This window comes from Babylonia areolata, chromosome 34, assembly GCF_041734735.1.
Source record: "Babylonia areolata isolate BAREFJ2019XMU chromosome 34, ASM4173473v1, whole genome shotgun sequence".
Taxonomy (NCBI): Eukaryota; Metazoa; Mollusca; class Gastropoda; order Neogastropoda; family Buccinidae; genus Babylonia; species Babylonia areolata.
Genome location: NC_134909.1, coordinates 22,535,661 through 22,553,126, shown reverse-complemented (window position 1 = coordinate 22,553,126; position 17,466 = coordinate 22,535,661). Strand labels below are relative to the sequence as shown.

Sequence of the window (17,466 nt, the reverse complement as noted above, 5' to 3'; positions counted from 1 at the left end):
GGTACACTGTCCAAGTTTCGCAGCCGTACAGTAGTGTGGGGAGAACTACTGCTCTGTAGACCTTTAGCTTGGTCTCAAGACTAATGCCTCTTCTGTTCCAGACATTTGCACTGAGTCTACCAAAAGTTGCACTTGCTCTTGCAATCCTGACATTCACTTCATCGTCGATGGTCGCATTTCGTGACAGTGTGCTGCCAAGGTATGTGAACCGCTCCACCGCACTGAGTCTCTGACCGTTGACTGTGATGTTGGGCTCAACGTAGGGTTTCCCTGGGGCTGGCTGATGGAGAACTTCAGTTTTCCTCGTGCTGATGGTAAGGCCGAAGTTCCTGCTGGCAGTGGCAAACTTGTCGACGCTGAGTTGCATGTCAGCTTCAGATCCAGCGTTGAGGGCACAGTCATCAGCAAACAAAAAGTCTCTGATGATGTCTGTCATGACCTTCGTTTTTGCTTGAAGCCTTCTGAGGTTAAACAGCTTGCCATCTGTTCGGTACTTTAGGCCGATTCCAACATCGCCATCTCTGAAGGCATCAGTAAGCATTGCAGAGAACATGAGGCTGAACAGCGTTGGAGCCAGGACGCAGCCTTGCTTGACACCATTTGTGACAGCAAAAGGAGCAGATGTTTCGCCATTGTCCTGGACTCGAGCCTGCATGCCTTCATGGAATTGGCTGACCAAGGAAATAAATTTCCGAGGGCATCCGTACTTGGCCATGATCTTCCACAGTCCCTCTCTACTCACGGTGTCAAAGGCCTTTGTGAGGTCGACATAGGTGGAGAACAGATCAGCATTTTGCTCCTGACATTTCTCTTGCAGCTGCCTTGCAGCAAACACCATGTCCGTGGTTCCGCGCTCTTTCCGGAATCCACATTGGCTCTCAGGCAAATGACCTTGGTCAAGGTGTGCTGTGAGGCGGTTTAGTAGGATCCTGGCAAGTATCTTGCCTGCGATGGAGAGCAAGGAAATGCCCCGATGGTTATCACAGGCTTGCCGGTTCCCCTTTCGCTTGTACAAGTGAATGATAGATGCATCTTTGAAATCCTGGGGGATCGTCTCTTCTTTCCACATGAGTGAGTACAGCTGATGAAGCTTCTCAGTCAGCACAGTGCCTCCATCCTTGTAGACCTCTGCTGGTATGGAGTCTGAGCCAGGTGCTTTGCCACTGGACAGCAGACGGATTGCTTTCTGGGTCTCAAGAAGTGTTGGCGGATCGTCCAGTGCTTCGTTGGTGGGGACTTGTGGGAGACGGTCTATGGCTTCATCATTTATGGAGGAAGGGCGATTTAAGACACTGTTGAAGTGCTCAGCCCATCGTTCGAGAATGTTCTCCTTCTCGGTGATCAAGGTATTCCCATCTGCACTGAGGAGGGGGGATGATCCTGAGGATGTGGGGCCGTAGACTTCTTTTAAGGCATCATAGAACCTCTTCATATCGTGCCTGTCAGCATATCCCTGGATCTCATCAGCTTTGTCACTCAGCCACTTATCCTGCATCTGGCGTAACTTTTGCTGAACAGTCCTGCGGATGGCATTGTACGCATCCTTTTTTGATGTGGACTTTGGGTTGCTCAGGTGGGCTTGATGCAGACGGCGTTTCTCATCCAGAAGCTGCTTGATTTCATCACAGTTTTCATCAAACCAGTCTTTGTGCTTTCTGATCATGGGTCCCAGGGTCTCTGAAGCTGTACTATAGATCAGCTCACGCAGGGTCCTCCAGTCAGACTCCACATTCTGGTTGTTCAGAGAGGCGGATTCCAGACGATCTTCCAGCAGCTCCACAAAGGACTGTTTGATGGTGATGTTTTTCAGCTTAGCGATGTTGAGCCGTTTTGGAGCCTTCTGGCCTTGGGGGCGTCTCTTGGGCTGGATTCGAATATTCAGCTTCGAGACTACAAGGCGATGGTCTGTCCAACACTCGGCGCCGCACATGGTCTTTGTTACACGTACATCTTGCCTATCCCTTTTCCTGACGATGACATAATCGATGAGATGCCAATGCTTTGAGCGAGGGTGCATCCATGACGTCCTGTTACGGGTAGGGAGGCAGAAAACTGTGTTGGTTATCAGCAGTTCGTGCTCTGCACATGTCTGAAGCAAAAGCAATCCATTTGGGTTGCAGTGGCCCACACCGTGCTTTCCAATCACTCCATCCCAGGAGATGTAGTCAGAGCCAACTCTAGCATTGAAGTCCCCAAGAATGATGAGCTTGTCTGCTTTAGGGATGGCAGCAATGACAGAGTGAAGGTCCTCGTAGAACTTCGCCTTCACTTCATCCGGGTTGGTCATGGTTGGGGCGTAGGCACTGACAATGGTGAGGTGCTTCTGGCCAGGTGCCAGTGGGAGTTTCATGGTCATAAGCCTATCGTTGACTCCCTTTGGGATTCCAGCTAGCTTGCTGACAAGTGCTGTTTTTACTGCAAAACCAACACCAGCCTCACGTCGCTCTTCGCTTCCTCGTCCACTCCAGAAGAAGGTGTAACCAGATCCCCGTTCGCAGAGCTCGCCTTCTCCTGCAAGCCGAGTCTCACTCAAGGCTGCGATGTCTATATTGTATCTGGCGAGTTCGGATGCAACTAGTGCGGTTCTCCTTTGGGGTCTGTCCGCGTTATCTCTGTCCAGGAGAGTCCTTATGTTCCAAGCACCAATGGTGAAAGGAACGATCCTTGCTTTTTTCTTTTCTTTCTCTTTGTTTCGACCGCTGATGTAGGGTCCCCGCCAGCCGCGGTATGCTGGCCAGGGTGATATGGAGCAGGCAATTTTTAGGGCACCTTTTCTAGCCCCTTCCTCATGCCAGGGAGGTGAGCAGTGCATTCCTAAAGAGGGCTGCTCAGACGCTCAGACGGCTGCCGAGCTCCATCGCTGCTCCTGTCGACGAAGAACGACCCTATGGCCTGAGCCGCCTGCGTGCAGGTCTGCGGCTGCGACTGCCAGTGTACCCACACCTGTCGTTTCGTCGCTCGCCTGTCGCCACAGGACTTGGGGGTGATGAAATGATGAAGGATGAAAGGTCATTTTGGATGACTGATGACTTGCGCGATGAGTTTGTTTAAAGTGAAGAGGAGTTGCGCAACGTCGACCTCACTCTCTCGTCCGGGTCCACCAATTTCCAGTGGCAAGACTAAGTCGAGACGACTGGAGGATGAGCACGGATGCAGTGGATGACCAAGATATCCTTTCGGTGTCTCATCTTGCTCTCTGCACTCCACAGTGCGTTGCTGTAACCGCCTTCCTCTCCGTTGAACCGATAGGTTTCTTCCGCAGATTCTGCCGGATCCAGACTTCGCATGCATGGGTAGACACACCCCGGGGGCCAACTGCGTGTGGCATGCACACAGCACGGTGGAGCTAGATGGCCGTCGGTGGCTCTCCTGAGCCGACGCCCTTTTATGGATCTCCATAAGGGTGTCTAGCCACCCGCCTCACCAGTCCCAGAAGGGAGTGGTGGGAGTGCCGGTTTAGTCGTCGGCAACCCGACCCTGAACAGGTTGTACTGGATTACAGGTTACCAGTAGCAGATCTAATGACCTGACCTGACCATAGCACAGGGCGACAGGGCACATCCACTTACACACATCATGCACTGAGATTTGATACTTTGTACTGTATCGTACAACGGTATCCCGTTAGGAACTGAAAATGTAATTCACACACAGACACACACACCCACACACACACACACACATACAGACCGAGAGAAAAGAAAAAAAGAGATAATGTGGAAAAGAGCAAGGGAGGACACACACACACACACACATTAATATATATTCACTATGGTTATCAGCTGGTAAGTCCACGACATTTGGGCCATATTTCTTCATACGAAATCTAAATGAAATAACACGCAGTACGACTCCCTCCATTTGTAACAAGGTAATGGCAACATATGTACTGCATTGTGTTACTCTTTGACACAACATCCAGGCGGTGCTCTCCCTGGGGAGAGTGCATCGCCACAGTACAGCGCCACACTGTTTATCCGACTTCATGCGTACTTTGGATTTTTCTATCGAATTTGGGTTGGGGTTGCCGTTGATTCTTTTACGTCTATCTGTCTGTCTATTCATCTGTCTATCTCTGTCTTTCTGTCTTTTTGTCTACACATTATTTCAAACAGTCTGTCGTGATATATTCTCAAACATTTATAAAGATTTGTTTTATCGAGCGAAGAAGCCCTATGTTCATCCAATGAATTAACATTTTGTCATTTATTGGAACTCTGTGTGTGTGTGTGTGTATGTGTGTGTGTGTGTGTGTGTGTGTGTGTGTGTGTTGCGTGCGTGCATTCGTACGTGTGTGCGTGTTTTTAGGTGGTGGTAGTGGAGCATCTGTAGCTGCAGCAGTGATTGTGACCTTCCTGCTCACTGCTGGGACGTGCACGGTTGTCTACATCTTCCTGTTGAGAAAACGGTGAGACCAGGTTGTGGGGCGTTGTTGGGGTCGGGTCGTTATTGTGGTTGTTGTTTTGTTGTTATTCGTGGTTTTCTTTATTGTTAAGGTGGTGTCGTGGCTATGATGGTGTCGCGGCTATCATGGTGCCTTGGTGGTGTCATTACTGTTTATTGTTAAGGTGGTGTCGTGGCCATCATGGTGTCATGGCTATCATGGTGTTGTGGCCATCATGGTGTCATCACTATCATGGTGTCGTGGCTATCATGGTGTCATGGTGGTGTCATTACTGATTATTGTTAAGGTGGTGTCGTGGCCATCATGGTGTCATGGCTATCATGGTGTCATGGTGGTGTCGTGGCTATCATGGTGTCGTGGCTATCATGGTGTCATGGTGGTGTCATTACTGATTATTGTTAAGGTGGTGTCGTGGCTATCATGGTGTCATGGCTATCATGGTGTCATGGTGGTGTCGTGGCTATCATGGTGTCGTGGCTATCATGGTGTCATGGTGGTGTCATTACTGATTATTGTTAAGGTGGTGTCGTGGCTATCATGGTGTCGTGGCTATCATGGTGTCATGGTGGTGTCATTACTGATTATTGTTAAGGTGGTGTCGTGGCTATCATGGTGTCGTGGCCATCATGGTGTCGTGGCCATCATGGTGTCATGGTGGTGTCATTACTGTTTATTGTTAAAGTGGTGTCGTGGCTATCATGGTCTCATGGTGGTGTCACTACTGTTTATTGTTAAGGTGGTGTCGTGGCTATCATGGTGTCGTGGTGGTGTCACTACTGTTTATTGTTAAGGTGGTGTCGTGGCCATCATGGTGTCGTGGTGGTGTCACTACTGTTTATTGTTAAGGTGGTGTCGTGGCTATCATGGTGTCGTGGCCATCATGGTTTCGTGGCCATCATGGTGTCATGGTGGTGTCATTACTGTTTATTGTTAAGGTGGTGTCGTGGCTATGATGGTGTCGTGGCTGTCATGGTGTCATGGTGGTGTCACTACTGTTTATTGTTAAGGTGGTGTCGTGGCCATCATGGTGTCGTGGCCATCATGGTGTCGTGGCTATCATGGTTTCGTGGCCATCATGGTGTCATGGTGGTGTCATTACTGTTTATTGTTAAGGTGGTGTCGTGGCTATCATGGTGTCGTGGTGGTGTCACTACTGTTTATTGTTAAGGTGGTGTCGTGGCCATCATGGTGTCGTGGTGGTGTCATTACTGTTTATTGTTAAGGTGGTGTCGTGGCTATCATGGTGTCGTGGCTGTCATGGTCTCATGGTGGTGTCATTACTGTTTATTGTTAAGGTGGTGTCGTGGCCATCATGGTGTCGTGGTGGTGTCATTACTGTTTATTGTTAAGGTGGTGTCGTGGCCATCATGGTGTCGTGGCCATCATGGTGTCGTGGCCATCATGGTGTCGTGGCTATCATGGGGTCATGGTGGTGTCATTACTGTTTATTGTTAAGGTGGTGTCGTGGCTATCATGGTGTCGTGGCTGTCATGGTCTCATGGTGGTGTCATTACTGTTTATTGTTAAGGTGGTGTCGTGGCCATCATGGTTTCGTGGCCATCATGGTGTCATGGTGGTGTCATTACTGTTTATTGTTAAGGTGGTGTCGTGGCTATCATGGTGTCATGGTGGTGTCATTACTGTTTATTGTTAAGGTGGTGTCGTGGCCATCATGGTGTCGTGGCCATCATGGTTTCGTGGCCATCATGGTGTCATGGTGGTGTCATTACTGATTATTGTTAAGGTGGTGTCGTGGCCATCATGGTGTCGTAGCTATCATGGTGTCATGGTGGTGTCATTACTGTTTATTGTTAAGCTGGTGTCGTGGCCATCATGGTGTCGTGGCTGTCATGGTGTCATGGTGGTGTCATTACTGATTATTGTTAAGGTGGTGTCGTGGCCATCATGGTGTCATGGCTATCATGGTGTTGTGGTGGTGTCATTACTGTTTATTGTTAAGGTGGTGTCGTGGCCATCATGGTGTCGTGGCCATCATGGTGTCATGGTGGTGTCATTACTGTTTATTGTTAAGGTGGTGTCGTGGCCATCATGGTGTTTTGGTCATCATGGTGTCATGGTGGTGTCATTACTGTTTATTGTTAAGGTGATGTCGTGGCCATCATGGTGTCTTGGTGGTGTCATTACTGTTTATTGTTAAGGTGGTGTCGTGGCTATGGTGGTGTCGCGGCTATCATGGGGTCATGGTGGTGCCCTTACTGTTTATTGTTAAGGTGGTGTCGTGGCCATCATGGTGTCATGGCTATCATGGTGTCATGGTGGTGTCATTACTGTTTATTGTTAAGGTGGTGTCGTGGCCATCATGGTGTCATGGCTATCATGGGGTCATGGTGGTGTCCTTACTGTTTATTGTTAAGGTGGTGTCGTGGCCATCATGGTGTCATGGCTATCATGGTGTCATGGTGGTGTCATTACTGTTTATTGTTAAGGTGGTGTCGTGGCCATCATGGTGTCGTGGCTATCATGGTGTCATGGTGGTGTCCTTACTGTTTATTGTTAAGGTGGTGTCGTGGCTATGGTGGTGTCGTGGCTATCATGGTGTCATGGTGGTGTCATTACTGTTTATTGTTAAGGTGGTGTCGTGGCTATGGTGGTGTCGCGGCTATCATGGGGTCATGGTGGTGTCCTTACTGTTTATTGTTAAGGTGGTGTCGTGGCCATCATGGTGTCATGGCTATCATGGTGTCATGGTGGTGTCATTACTGTTTATTGTTAAGGTGGTGTCGTGGCTATCATGGTGTCGTGGTGGTGTCATTACTGTTTATTGTTAAGGTGGTGTCGTGGCTATGGTGGTGTCGTGGCCATCATGGTGTCATGGTGGTGTCATTACTGTTTATTGTTAAGGTGGTGTCGTGGCCATCATGGTGTCGTGGCTATCATGGTGTCATGGTGGTGTCATTACTGTTTATTGTTAAGGTGGTGTCGTGGCCATCATGGTGTCATGGTGGTGTCATTACTGTTTATTGTTAAGGTGGTGTCGTGGCCATCATGGTGTCGTGGCTATCATGGTGTCATGGTGGTGTCATTACTGTTTATTGTTAAGGTGGTATCGTGGCTATCATGGTGTCATGGTGGTGTCATTACTGATTATTGTTAAGGTGGTGTCGTGGCTATCATGGTGTCATGGTGGTGTCATTACTGATTATTGTTAAGGTGGTGTCGTGGCCATCATGGTGTCGTGGCTATCATGGTGTCGTGGTGGTGTCATTACTGTTTATTGTGAAGGTGGTGTCGTGGCTATCATGGTGTCGTAGTGGTGTCATTACTGGTTATTGTTAAGGTGGTGTTGTGGCTATCATGGTGTTGTAGCTATCAAAGTGTCGTGGTGGTGCCATTACTGTTGTGAGTTCGTTGCTGCTGTGGGGTGGTTGTAATGTGTTGTTTGTAATGTGTTGTTGCGTTGTGGTTGTAATGTGTTGTTGTGGGGTGGTTGTAATGTGTTGCTGTGGGGTGGTTGTAATATGTTGCTGTGGGGTGGTTGTAATGTGTTGCTGTGGGGTGGTTGTAATGTGTTGCTGTGGGGTGGTTGTAATGTGTTGCTGTGGGGTGGTTGTAATGTGCTGTTGTGGGGTGGTTGTAATGTGTTGTGTTGTAATGTGTTGTTGTGGGGTGGTTGTAATGTGTTGTTGTGGGGTGGTTGTAATGTGTGTTATGGGGTGGTTGTAATGTGTTGCTGTGGGGTGGTTGTAATGTGTTGTTGTGGGGTGGTTGTAATGTGTTGCTGTGGGGTGGTTGTAATGTGCTGTAGGGTGATTGTAATGTGTTGTTGTGGGGTGGTTGTAATGTGTTGCTGTGGGGTGGTTGTAATGTGTGTTGTGGGGTGGTTGTAATGTGTTGCTGTGGGGTGGTTGTAATGTGCTGTAGGGTGATTGTAATGTGTTGTTGTGGTGTGGTTGTAATGTGTTGTGGGGTGGTTGTAATGTGCTGCTATGGGGTGGTTGTAATGTGTTGTGGGGTGGTTGTAATGTGTTGTGGGGTGATTGTAATGTGTTGTTTTGGGGTGGTTGTAATGTGTGCTGTGGGGTGGTTGTAATGTGTTGCTGTGGGGTGGTTGTAATGTGCTGTAGGGTGATTGTAATGTGTTGTTGTGGTGTGGTTGTAATGTGTTGTGGGGTGGTTGTAATGTGCTGCTATGGGGTGGTTGTAATGTGTTGTGGGGTGGTTGTAATGTGTTGTGGGGTGATTGTAATGTGTTGTTTTGGGGTGGTTGTAATGTGTTGTGGGGTGATTGTAATGTGTTGTTTTGGGGTGGTTGTAATGTGTGTTGTGGGGTGGTTGTAATGTGTTGTGGGGTGGTAGCACTGAGATCGTATTGTTTATAGGTCAGTGGGTGGTAGTAATGTGTTGTTGTGGGGTGGTTGTAATGTGTGCTGTGGGGTGGTTGTAATGTGTGCTGTGGGGTGGTTGTAATGTGTGCTGTGGGGTGGTTGGTATGACGTCTTTGTTGTTGTGTCGTTGTTGTGGTGGGGTTCATGTGGTTATGGGGTCGTTTTGTTGTGATGTTGATGTGGTGTTGTCAGCGTTGGGTTGTCATTGCTGCTGCATAGTCGCTGTTATTTTGGGTCTCTTGTCAGGGGGGGGGGGGGGGGGGAGGTGTTCTTGAGTCGCTGTTGTGGTGTCATTGCTAATGTGGTGATATATAGGGTCGTTGATAAGGTGTGTGTGTTTGTGTGTGTATGTGTGTGTGTGTGTGTGTGTGTGTGTGTGTGTGTGTGTGTGTGTGTGTAAGTGGCGCATTCACGCTTGCATAACATTCCATGCCTTCCTTTCCAGCAACGTACCCTTGCCTGACTGCCTCCAGTGGCTCAGAAAGCAGCACAGTCCTGGACAAGAGGGTGAAGTTAATTCACCTACATCAGGAGTGAGTATTCCCAACTCATCACTTCTACTGCTCCTACTACTGCTGCTGCTACTCCTGTTGCTGCTGCTGCTGCGACTACTACTACTACTTTTGGTATCATATACAGTGCCATGTAAATCTGGTTCAGACAACGGCTATCGGTTTGCTCTGTTGACCGAATCTCGCGGCTAATGCAACGCCTCTGCCACATCAATTGTCTGCTTAACCAATCAGCGTCATTCCCTGTCTTAAGCGCTGAATAGACCGCTGGAGATTTGCATGTTTACATAACTCATAGAGGTCGGACAGCAACTACTTGAGTTTTGTACCTGCCATGAACTGTGCATCGCCAACTCCTTTAAAACGAAGCCCCAACACAAAGTCTCCTGTAGGCACCCGCGCTCAAAACATTGGCACCAACTTGATCTGATCCTAAGAAGACGACCTGCCATCAAAAACCTTCTCCACACTCGCTCTTACCACAGTGCAGACTGAGACACGGACCACTCTCCAGTATGCTGCAAGATTAGACTGCAACCAAAGAAGTTCCACTGCTCAAAGAAACAAGGGAACTCTTGCATTGACGTCAGCAAGATGTCTCAGCCAGACGTAGAACAGTTCGCAGAGGCCTTTGAGAGAGAATTCGATACATTGCAGCCCAGAGACTCTGCCACAGAAAGATGGGAAACGCTACGAGACACCATGCACCGCATTGCTATGGTCACCTTTGGGAAGAAAACCGCGAAGTCCCACGACTGGTTTGAGGCCAGATCATCAGAGATGACTCCCATTATTGAGGCCAAGTGCGCTGCACTCACTGAGTACAAACGGTCACCCAGTGAGAACCTGGAAATCCTCAGGGCCGCCAGGAGTAAGGTTCAGCTTAACGCCAGGCGATGTGCAAATGAGTACTGGACAGAGCTCAGCAAAGAGATACAGAATGCTGCTGAAAGAGGCAACATCCGAGGGATGTATGATGGCATCAAGAAGGCACTGGGACCAACACAGAGCAAGACTGCCCCCCTCAAATCCTCCACTGGGGAAGTAACCAACGGTCCTAGCCAGCAGATGCAGAGATGGGCGGAACCATACTCCGACCTCACTCCACAGAAAACATGGTGTCCAACTCAGCCCTCGATACCATCAAATGCATGCCGGTCGTGGAAGAACTTGATGCAGAGCCAACGGAGGACGAACTCAGCAAGGCCGTTAACAGCCTGACATCAGGCAAGACACTTGGCAGTGACGGAATTCCGCCAGACCTCATTAAACACTGCAAGACTGAACTATGAACTATGATGGAGAACACCGCTGAACTATGATGGAAAACGCCACTGAACTATGATGGAGAACACCGCTGAACTATGATGGAAAACGCCACTGAACTATGATGGAGAACACCACTGAACTATGATGGAGAACACTACTGAACTATGATGGAGAACACCACTGAACTATGATGGAAAACGCCACTGAACTATGATGGAGAACACCACTGAACTATGATGGAAAACGCCACTGAACTATGATGGAGAACACCACTGAACTATGATGGAGAATACTACTGAACTATGATGGAGAACACCACTGAACTATGATGGAGAACACCATGAACTATGATGGAAAACACCACTGAACTATGATGGAGAACCCCACTGAACTATGATGGAGAAAAGCACTGAACTGGAAGAACACCACTGAACTATTATGGAGAACACCCTGAACTATGATGGAGAACACCTTGAACTGGAGAACACCACTAAACTATGATGGAGAAAAGCACTGAACTGGAGAACACCACTGAACTATGATGGAGAACACCACTGAACTGGAGAACACCACTGAACTATGATGGAGAACACCACTGAACTATGATGAAAAACACCACTGAACTGTGATGGAAAACACCACTGAACGAGAACACCACTGAACTGAACTGGAGAACACCACTGAACTATGATGAAAAACACCACTGAGCTGTGATGGAGAACACCACTGAACGAGAACACCACTGAACTGAACTGGAGAACACCACTGAACTATGATGGAAAACACCACTGAGCTGTGATGGAAAACACCACTGAACGAGAACACCACTGAACTGAACTGGAGAACACCACTGAACTATGATGGAAAACACCACTGAGCTGTGATGGAAAACACCACTGAACGAGAACACCACTGAACTGAACTGAGAACACCACTGAACTATGATGGAAAACACCACTGAGCTGTGATGGAAAACACCACTGAACGAGAACACCACTGAACTGAACTGGAGAACACCACTGAACTATGATGGAAAACACCACTGAACTATGATGGAAAACACCACTGAGCTGTGATGGAGAACACCACTGAACGAGAACACCACTGAACTGAACTGGAGAACACCACTGAACTATGATGGAAAACACCACTGAACTATGATGGAAAACACAAATGCTGTGATGGAGAACACCAATGAACTGGAGAACACCACTGAACTATGACGGAGAACACCACTGAACTATGACGGAAAACACCACTGAACTATGATGGAAAACGGCTATGACTGGTGTCTCTGGATCACTTTCCATGAGGGATGACAGGTCACTACCAGAGCCGGGATGTCTGAGGAGTCCACAGGGGAGGAAACTGCAGTCATGTCAGGCACACAGTTGGCTCTCTCTCTCTCTCTCTCTCTCTCCCTCTCCCTCTCTCTCCCACAGAGAAAATTCAGATGGTTCCCAATTGCAGTCTGTGAAGGATTTCTATTTTATTATTATTATTATTATTATTATTATTATTATTATTATTATTATAAATCATTGTAAAGTTATTTTGAAAAATAACGGGAGGGTTGTTCAATTGTTTCCTGCATTTGTTCTCAACTACTATGGTGCACAATATATATATATATATATATATATATATATATATATCCACAGTGGAGTGATGGCCTAGAGGTAACGTGTCTGCATAGGAAGCGAGAGAATCTGAGCGCGCTGGTTCGAATCACGCCACAGCCGCCTATTCTCTCCCCCTCCACTAGACCTTGAGTGGTGGTCTGGGCGCTAGTCATTCGGATGAGACGATAAACCGAGGACCCGTGTGCAGCATGCACTTAGCGCACGTAAAAGAACCCACGGCAACAAAAAGGTTGTTCCTGGCAAAATTCTGAAGAAAAACCCACTTCGATAGGAAAAAACAAATAAAACTGCACGCAGGGGGGGAAAAAAAAGGGTGGCGCTGTAGTGTAGTGACGCGCTCTCCCTGGGGAGAGCAGCCCGAATTTCACACAGAGAAATCTGTTGTGATAAAAAGAAATACAAATACAAATCTATCTCATGTATTGTACGGTTGATAGAGCAGAAGTGAAGACAGTACAATAAGATCTGACGTTACAAGTGACTGTCTTGATTTGGTGCATTGTGCAACTGTTTCAGAACACGGCGCTGGATGAAGTCCCAAACCGAAGGTTAGTACCCCCCCCCCCCTCCTCCACCCCAACCACCCACTCCTCTCGATGTGTCTGCATCTCTGTCTCTGTCTCTGTCTCTGTCTCTCTCTCTCTCTCTCTCTCTCTCTATATATATATATATATATATATATCTTTTTGTGAGTGTGGAATTTCGCGTTTGCGATTCACCAGCCTTGTACTCAACATAAATGAACTGAAGATAGTTAGTGAAATGAGATGATAGATTAAGATGCCAGACGTTGTAGGACTTTGCTTTAATTAATCTTGTGAAATTGTGTAACTGTTTCAGATCACCTCGCACGGCTCATGTGAGTGATGACGCAGGCAAACCCCTCAACAGGTTGGTATAAGCAGTACTGATTAACGAATGTCGTGCCTCTCTGGTCAGTCTTATTATTCTTATAACTACTGCTACTACTACTACTACTACTTGGTGATCATCATCATTATCCCAACTACAACTACTTCTACTACTACTGTAGGTGATCATCATCATTACTACTACTACTACTACTATTTCTACTACTACTACTTGGTGATCTTCATCATCATCACAACTTCTACTACTGTTACTACTACTACTACTACTACTACTGTAGGTTATCATCATCATTACTACTACTACTACTACTACTTGGTGATCATCATCATCATCATCATCATCATCATCATCATCACAACTTCTACAACTACTACTGTAGGTGATCATCATCATTACTACCACTGCTGCTGCTACTGCTACTACTACTATTACTTGGTGATCATCATCATCATCACTACTACTACGACTACTACTGTAGGTGATTGTAACAAGGAAACGCGCCTCGCCGAAATCGCGCATCTACGTGACGTCAAACTCACGGAAAACAAAGGATGACGCAACTCTACGGAATATTACCGCGTCATCGCCAATGCCTCTGCAACTGCATTCACGCTCAAACGGATTTTGGAGAGCTGAAGTATTTCGTTGAAATTAAGAGCTCCAGACCGTCCCAGAGAATAGAAGAAAGAACTGGTGCCAGGAGGTTTTGACGGGATTTTCTAAAGACTGAGACCCTACCCATGAAGAACTTTATGTTCCGGCGCTGAACTGAAGACGGCTCAACCTGCTCACTACACGGAGTCTTCTTCCTCTACAGACTTCATCAGCCGGAGGTCGTCGCCTCTTCAGCGCTCCAATGAAAAGAAGACGCTTCTTCGATTACGGCGAAGACTTCACCCGGCCAGTTAAGTAGATGTTATATTACAACAACAACAACAACAACAAAAAAAACAACAACAAAAAAACATGAAGCCACCGTCAAAGAGTCATACATATTCAAGGACCCGTAAATAGCTGCCTAGAGACTTTAATTGAACCTTACTAAGAAAGGAAACTCAAAAATTTCGAATCCAAAAAAACATTGGAAAGTAATCTGGGAAAATTTGTGGTTGTCCGAATGAAATTGTTTGGAATGCAGTTTGTTGTGTTCTTTGTTGATCAGTTCGTCTAAATACCAAATTGTTCCAAGAAAGGGAACAGAAATTTGACCGAAATTGAAGATTTACTAGTAAAAACCTGTTATTGTTATATCAGTACAAAGTTTCTTTCTCATAATTTTTGGTTTCATTAGCTGTGTGGAAGTTGGACACAACTATACACTAACACACATTACAGAACTAATAAGAAAAACATGCATATGGCAATATTTGAATACCAAAAAAAAAAGAAGAAAAAAAAAGAACATTAGTAGATCTACACACAACAACTGAGAAAAACCATAACAGTGATCATCATTACTACTACTACTACTACTACGACTACTACTACTACTGTTGCTAGCTTTTCCACCACTGTCTGTCTATATGTCTCTCTGAGACTGTATGTCTATCTGTCTTTCTCTCTCTCTCTGTCTGTCTTTCTGTCTCTCTGCACCTGTCTCTCTCTGTCTCTCTGACTCTCTGTGTCTGTCTTTGCCTCTACCTCTGTCTGTGTCTGTCTCCGTCTCTTGCTGTGTCTGTAGACCTGTCTGTCAGTCTGCGTCTGTCTCCTCGGGCTGTCACTTTCTGTCTATCTGTCTCTGTCTGTCTCTCTCTCTGTGCCCCTGTCTCTCTCTTTCTCTGTACGTCCCAGACTCTCTCTTTCTGTATCTGTCTTTCTCTGTCTCTGTCTGTCTCTATCTCTGTCTTTCTGTCTGTTTTTTTTTCTCTCTCCCTATACATACATACATACATACATACAAACATATCTGCCTACTTTTATCTGTCTGTCTGCCTATCTATCTATCTATCTTAATTTTCATTCCAGCCCATGCATTATGCCTACAGGTCCGATCAAGAGGGAACGACGTCAGATGCAGAGGTAGCAAACAGTGGGGGGGAACCTCTGACCTGTTGACAAACCATCTGGGGTGACACCAGCACACATTCGGGGTGACCATCAGCACACCCCCAGGCTGACATCAGCACAAACATCAGGGCTGACATCAGCACAAACATCCGGGCTGACATCAGCACAAATCCGGGATGACATCAGCAAACACCCGGGCTGACATCAGCAAACATCCGGGGTGACATCAGCAAACATCCGGGGTGACACCAGCACACATTCGGGGTGACATCAGCACACATTCGGGGTGACACCAGCACACATTCGGGGTGACACCAGCACAAATTTGCGGTGACAATCAGCATATACCAATGCACTTTAGTCAGGCCCTGAGTGTATGCATATATATATTTGTTTACCTGCACAGTGGATTTCTTCTGCAGAATTTTTCCAGAGGACAACACTGTCGTTGCCATGGTTTCTTTATCAGTGCGCCAAGTGCGCGCTGCACAATGGACCTCGATTCACTGATTCATCTGAATGACAAGACGCTCAGTTAGATTTTCCAGTCAAACGTTGGAGAAAGGGCGAGAGCGGGATTTGAACCCACACCCTCACGGAACAAGCTGGTCGACAAATGTGCAAACCTGCCTGCACTGTGTGTGAACCTCTTCGTGCAGAAGAACAGGTGTAGGGGTTATGGATCCTTAAGAGTAATCCATGCCAGCGTATGGATTGTTTTATACATAGATACCTCAGCATGCGCACCCATCAGAAAGAGAGTATGGATGCCTTTACCCATTCAGTCATGGGGGTTTACAGCCGGCATGTTTACAGCCTTTGCAGGCTTCCATGCCATACTGATGCAAAAACAAAACAAAACAAAAAACACCCCCAAAACAACAACAACAACAAAAAAACCCACAGAAAATACACTGTTTTTCCTCAAAATTATGTGTGGACGCTCCTAGAAAGACTGTAGAAGTAAATTCACTTTCTTTGCGGTTTATGCATATAGTGCAGAAACATGAAAACTGTTTTAATGAGATGGATTTGGACGCCAGAGCAGTGGTCAACACTTCATTTTATACTCATTATAAAGTAGGTATTGAGCTCTTTCTTTTGTGACCTATCCGACGTAAATCGGTTCAAGGATCATATAGAAATCTATCACTGAACACCTTGTAACAAACACAGTTCTAATCAGATTTAGCGTGATTGGAGACCTTTTGTTTCACGGGCCACGCTAGCGTCGTTGCAGTTCGCTTAACTCTCTCCATACGAACGGCGAAAGAGACGACGTTAACAGCGTTTCACCCCAGTTACCATCATCAAAATATTGCAAGCAGAAGGCTCTTATACTGAAGAGGTGAATGTTGACAAAGAATACCACAATTCTGACGACGGAAGCTAAAGGTTGGGTCATTCAGACACCCACTGGACATCCGAGGGGTCTGTGTAGAGGAGAAGAGAGGACTGGCCGTACTGAGTTAATTTGCATAAATAGCCACAGCAGGTGATGACTGGTCACTTTCCACCTGGCCAGTCACTGGCTAGAGCCTGCTCTCTCTCTCTCTCTCTCTCTCTCTCGCTTGCTGTGTTGTACACAGTGTGTGTGTTGTGTGCGTTGTCACAGAGGCCAATGTCTCGCTACGTATCGCTTGCACTGTTTTCTCTTTATCTTCACATTTTCATTTCTTTATGTCCTTAGAGTTAACTATTATAGATAAAACAATAGAAAACCTCTGTTGTGACTGGCAGTCTATGTCTGTGGGCCTGCGCGTGGATATTTTCTGTCCTTTAATTCAGTAAATCACCAGTAATTCTTTTGTACTGCCCCCTTCTTTAATAATATCACTCGGGACCACGGCTACATAAGAGATCGGAAAATCACCACCCATAACTTGCCAAGCACTGCTAAGATTCAAACCCAAGACCCTCAGGTCCTGCAGAATACAACTTTGTTCAAATAATGTGTTCAGTTTAACAGATTGTGCTGGTGCACACTACAACTTTGTTTCAAATAATGTGTTCAGTTTAACAGATTGTGCTGGTGCACACTACAACTTTGTTCAAATAATGTGTTCAGTTTAACAGATTGTGCTGGTGCACACTACAACTTTGTTTCAAATAATGTGTTCATGTTAGCAGATTGTGCTGGTGCACACTACAACTTTGTTTCAAATAATGTGTTCATGTTAGCAGATTGTGCTGGTGCACACTACAACTTTGTTCAAATAATGTGTTCATGTTAACAGATTGTGCTGGTGCACACTACAACTTTGTTTCAAATAATGTGTTCATGTTAACAGATTGTGCTGGTGCACACTACAACTTTGTTTCAAATAATGTGTTCATGTTAGCAGATTGTGCTGGTGCACACTACAACTTTGTTTCAAATAATGTGTTCATGTTAGCAGATTGTGCTGGTG

General features: G+C 46.5%; 1 protein-coding gene across 3 annotated transcripts in view; it reads left to right on the top strand.

The window, feature by feature from the left end:
• LOC143277298 (uncharacterized) overlaps positions 1-17,194 on the top strand; it is a 57,025-nt gene extending 39,831 nt beyond the window's left edge. For all 3 annotated transcript variants that reach the window (XM_076582069.1, XM_076582067.1, XM_076582068.1), the window contains 5 exons: positions 4,309-4,408; positions 9,197-9,284; positions 12,692-12,723; positions 13,016-13,066; positions 15,034-17,194. In XM_076582069.1, the coding sequence (XP_076438184.1) occupies positions 4,309-4,408; positions 9,197-9,284; positions 12,692-12,723; positions 13,016-13,066; positions 15,034-15,103 (341 nt within the window). In that variant the 3' untranslated portion in view covers positions 15,104-17,194. The remainder of the gene's footprint in view (positions 1-4,308; positions 4,409-9,196; positions 9,285-12,691; positions 12,724-13,015; positions 13,067-15,033) is intronic.
• Positions 17,195-17,466: the final 272 nt, after the last annotated feature.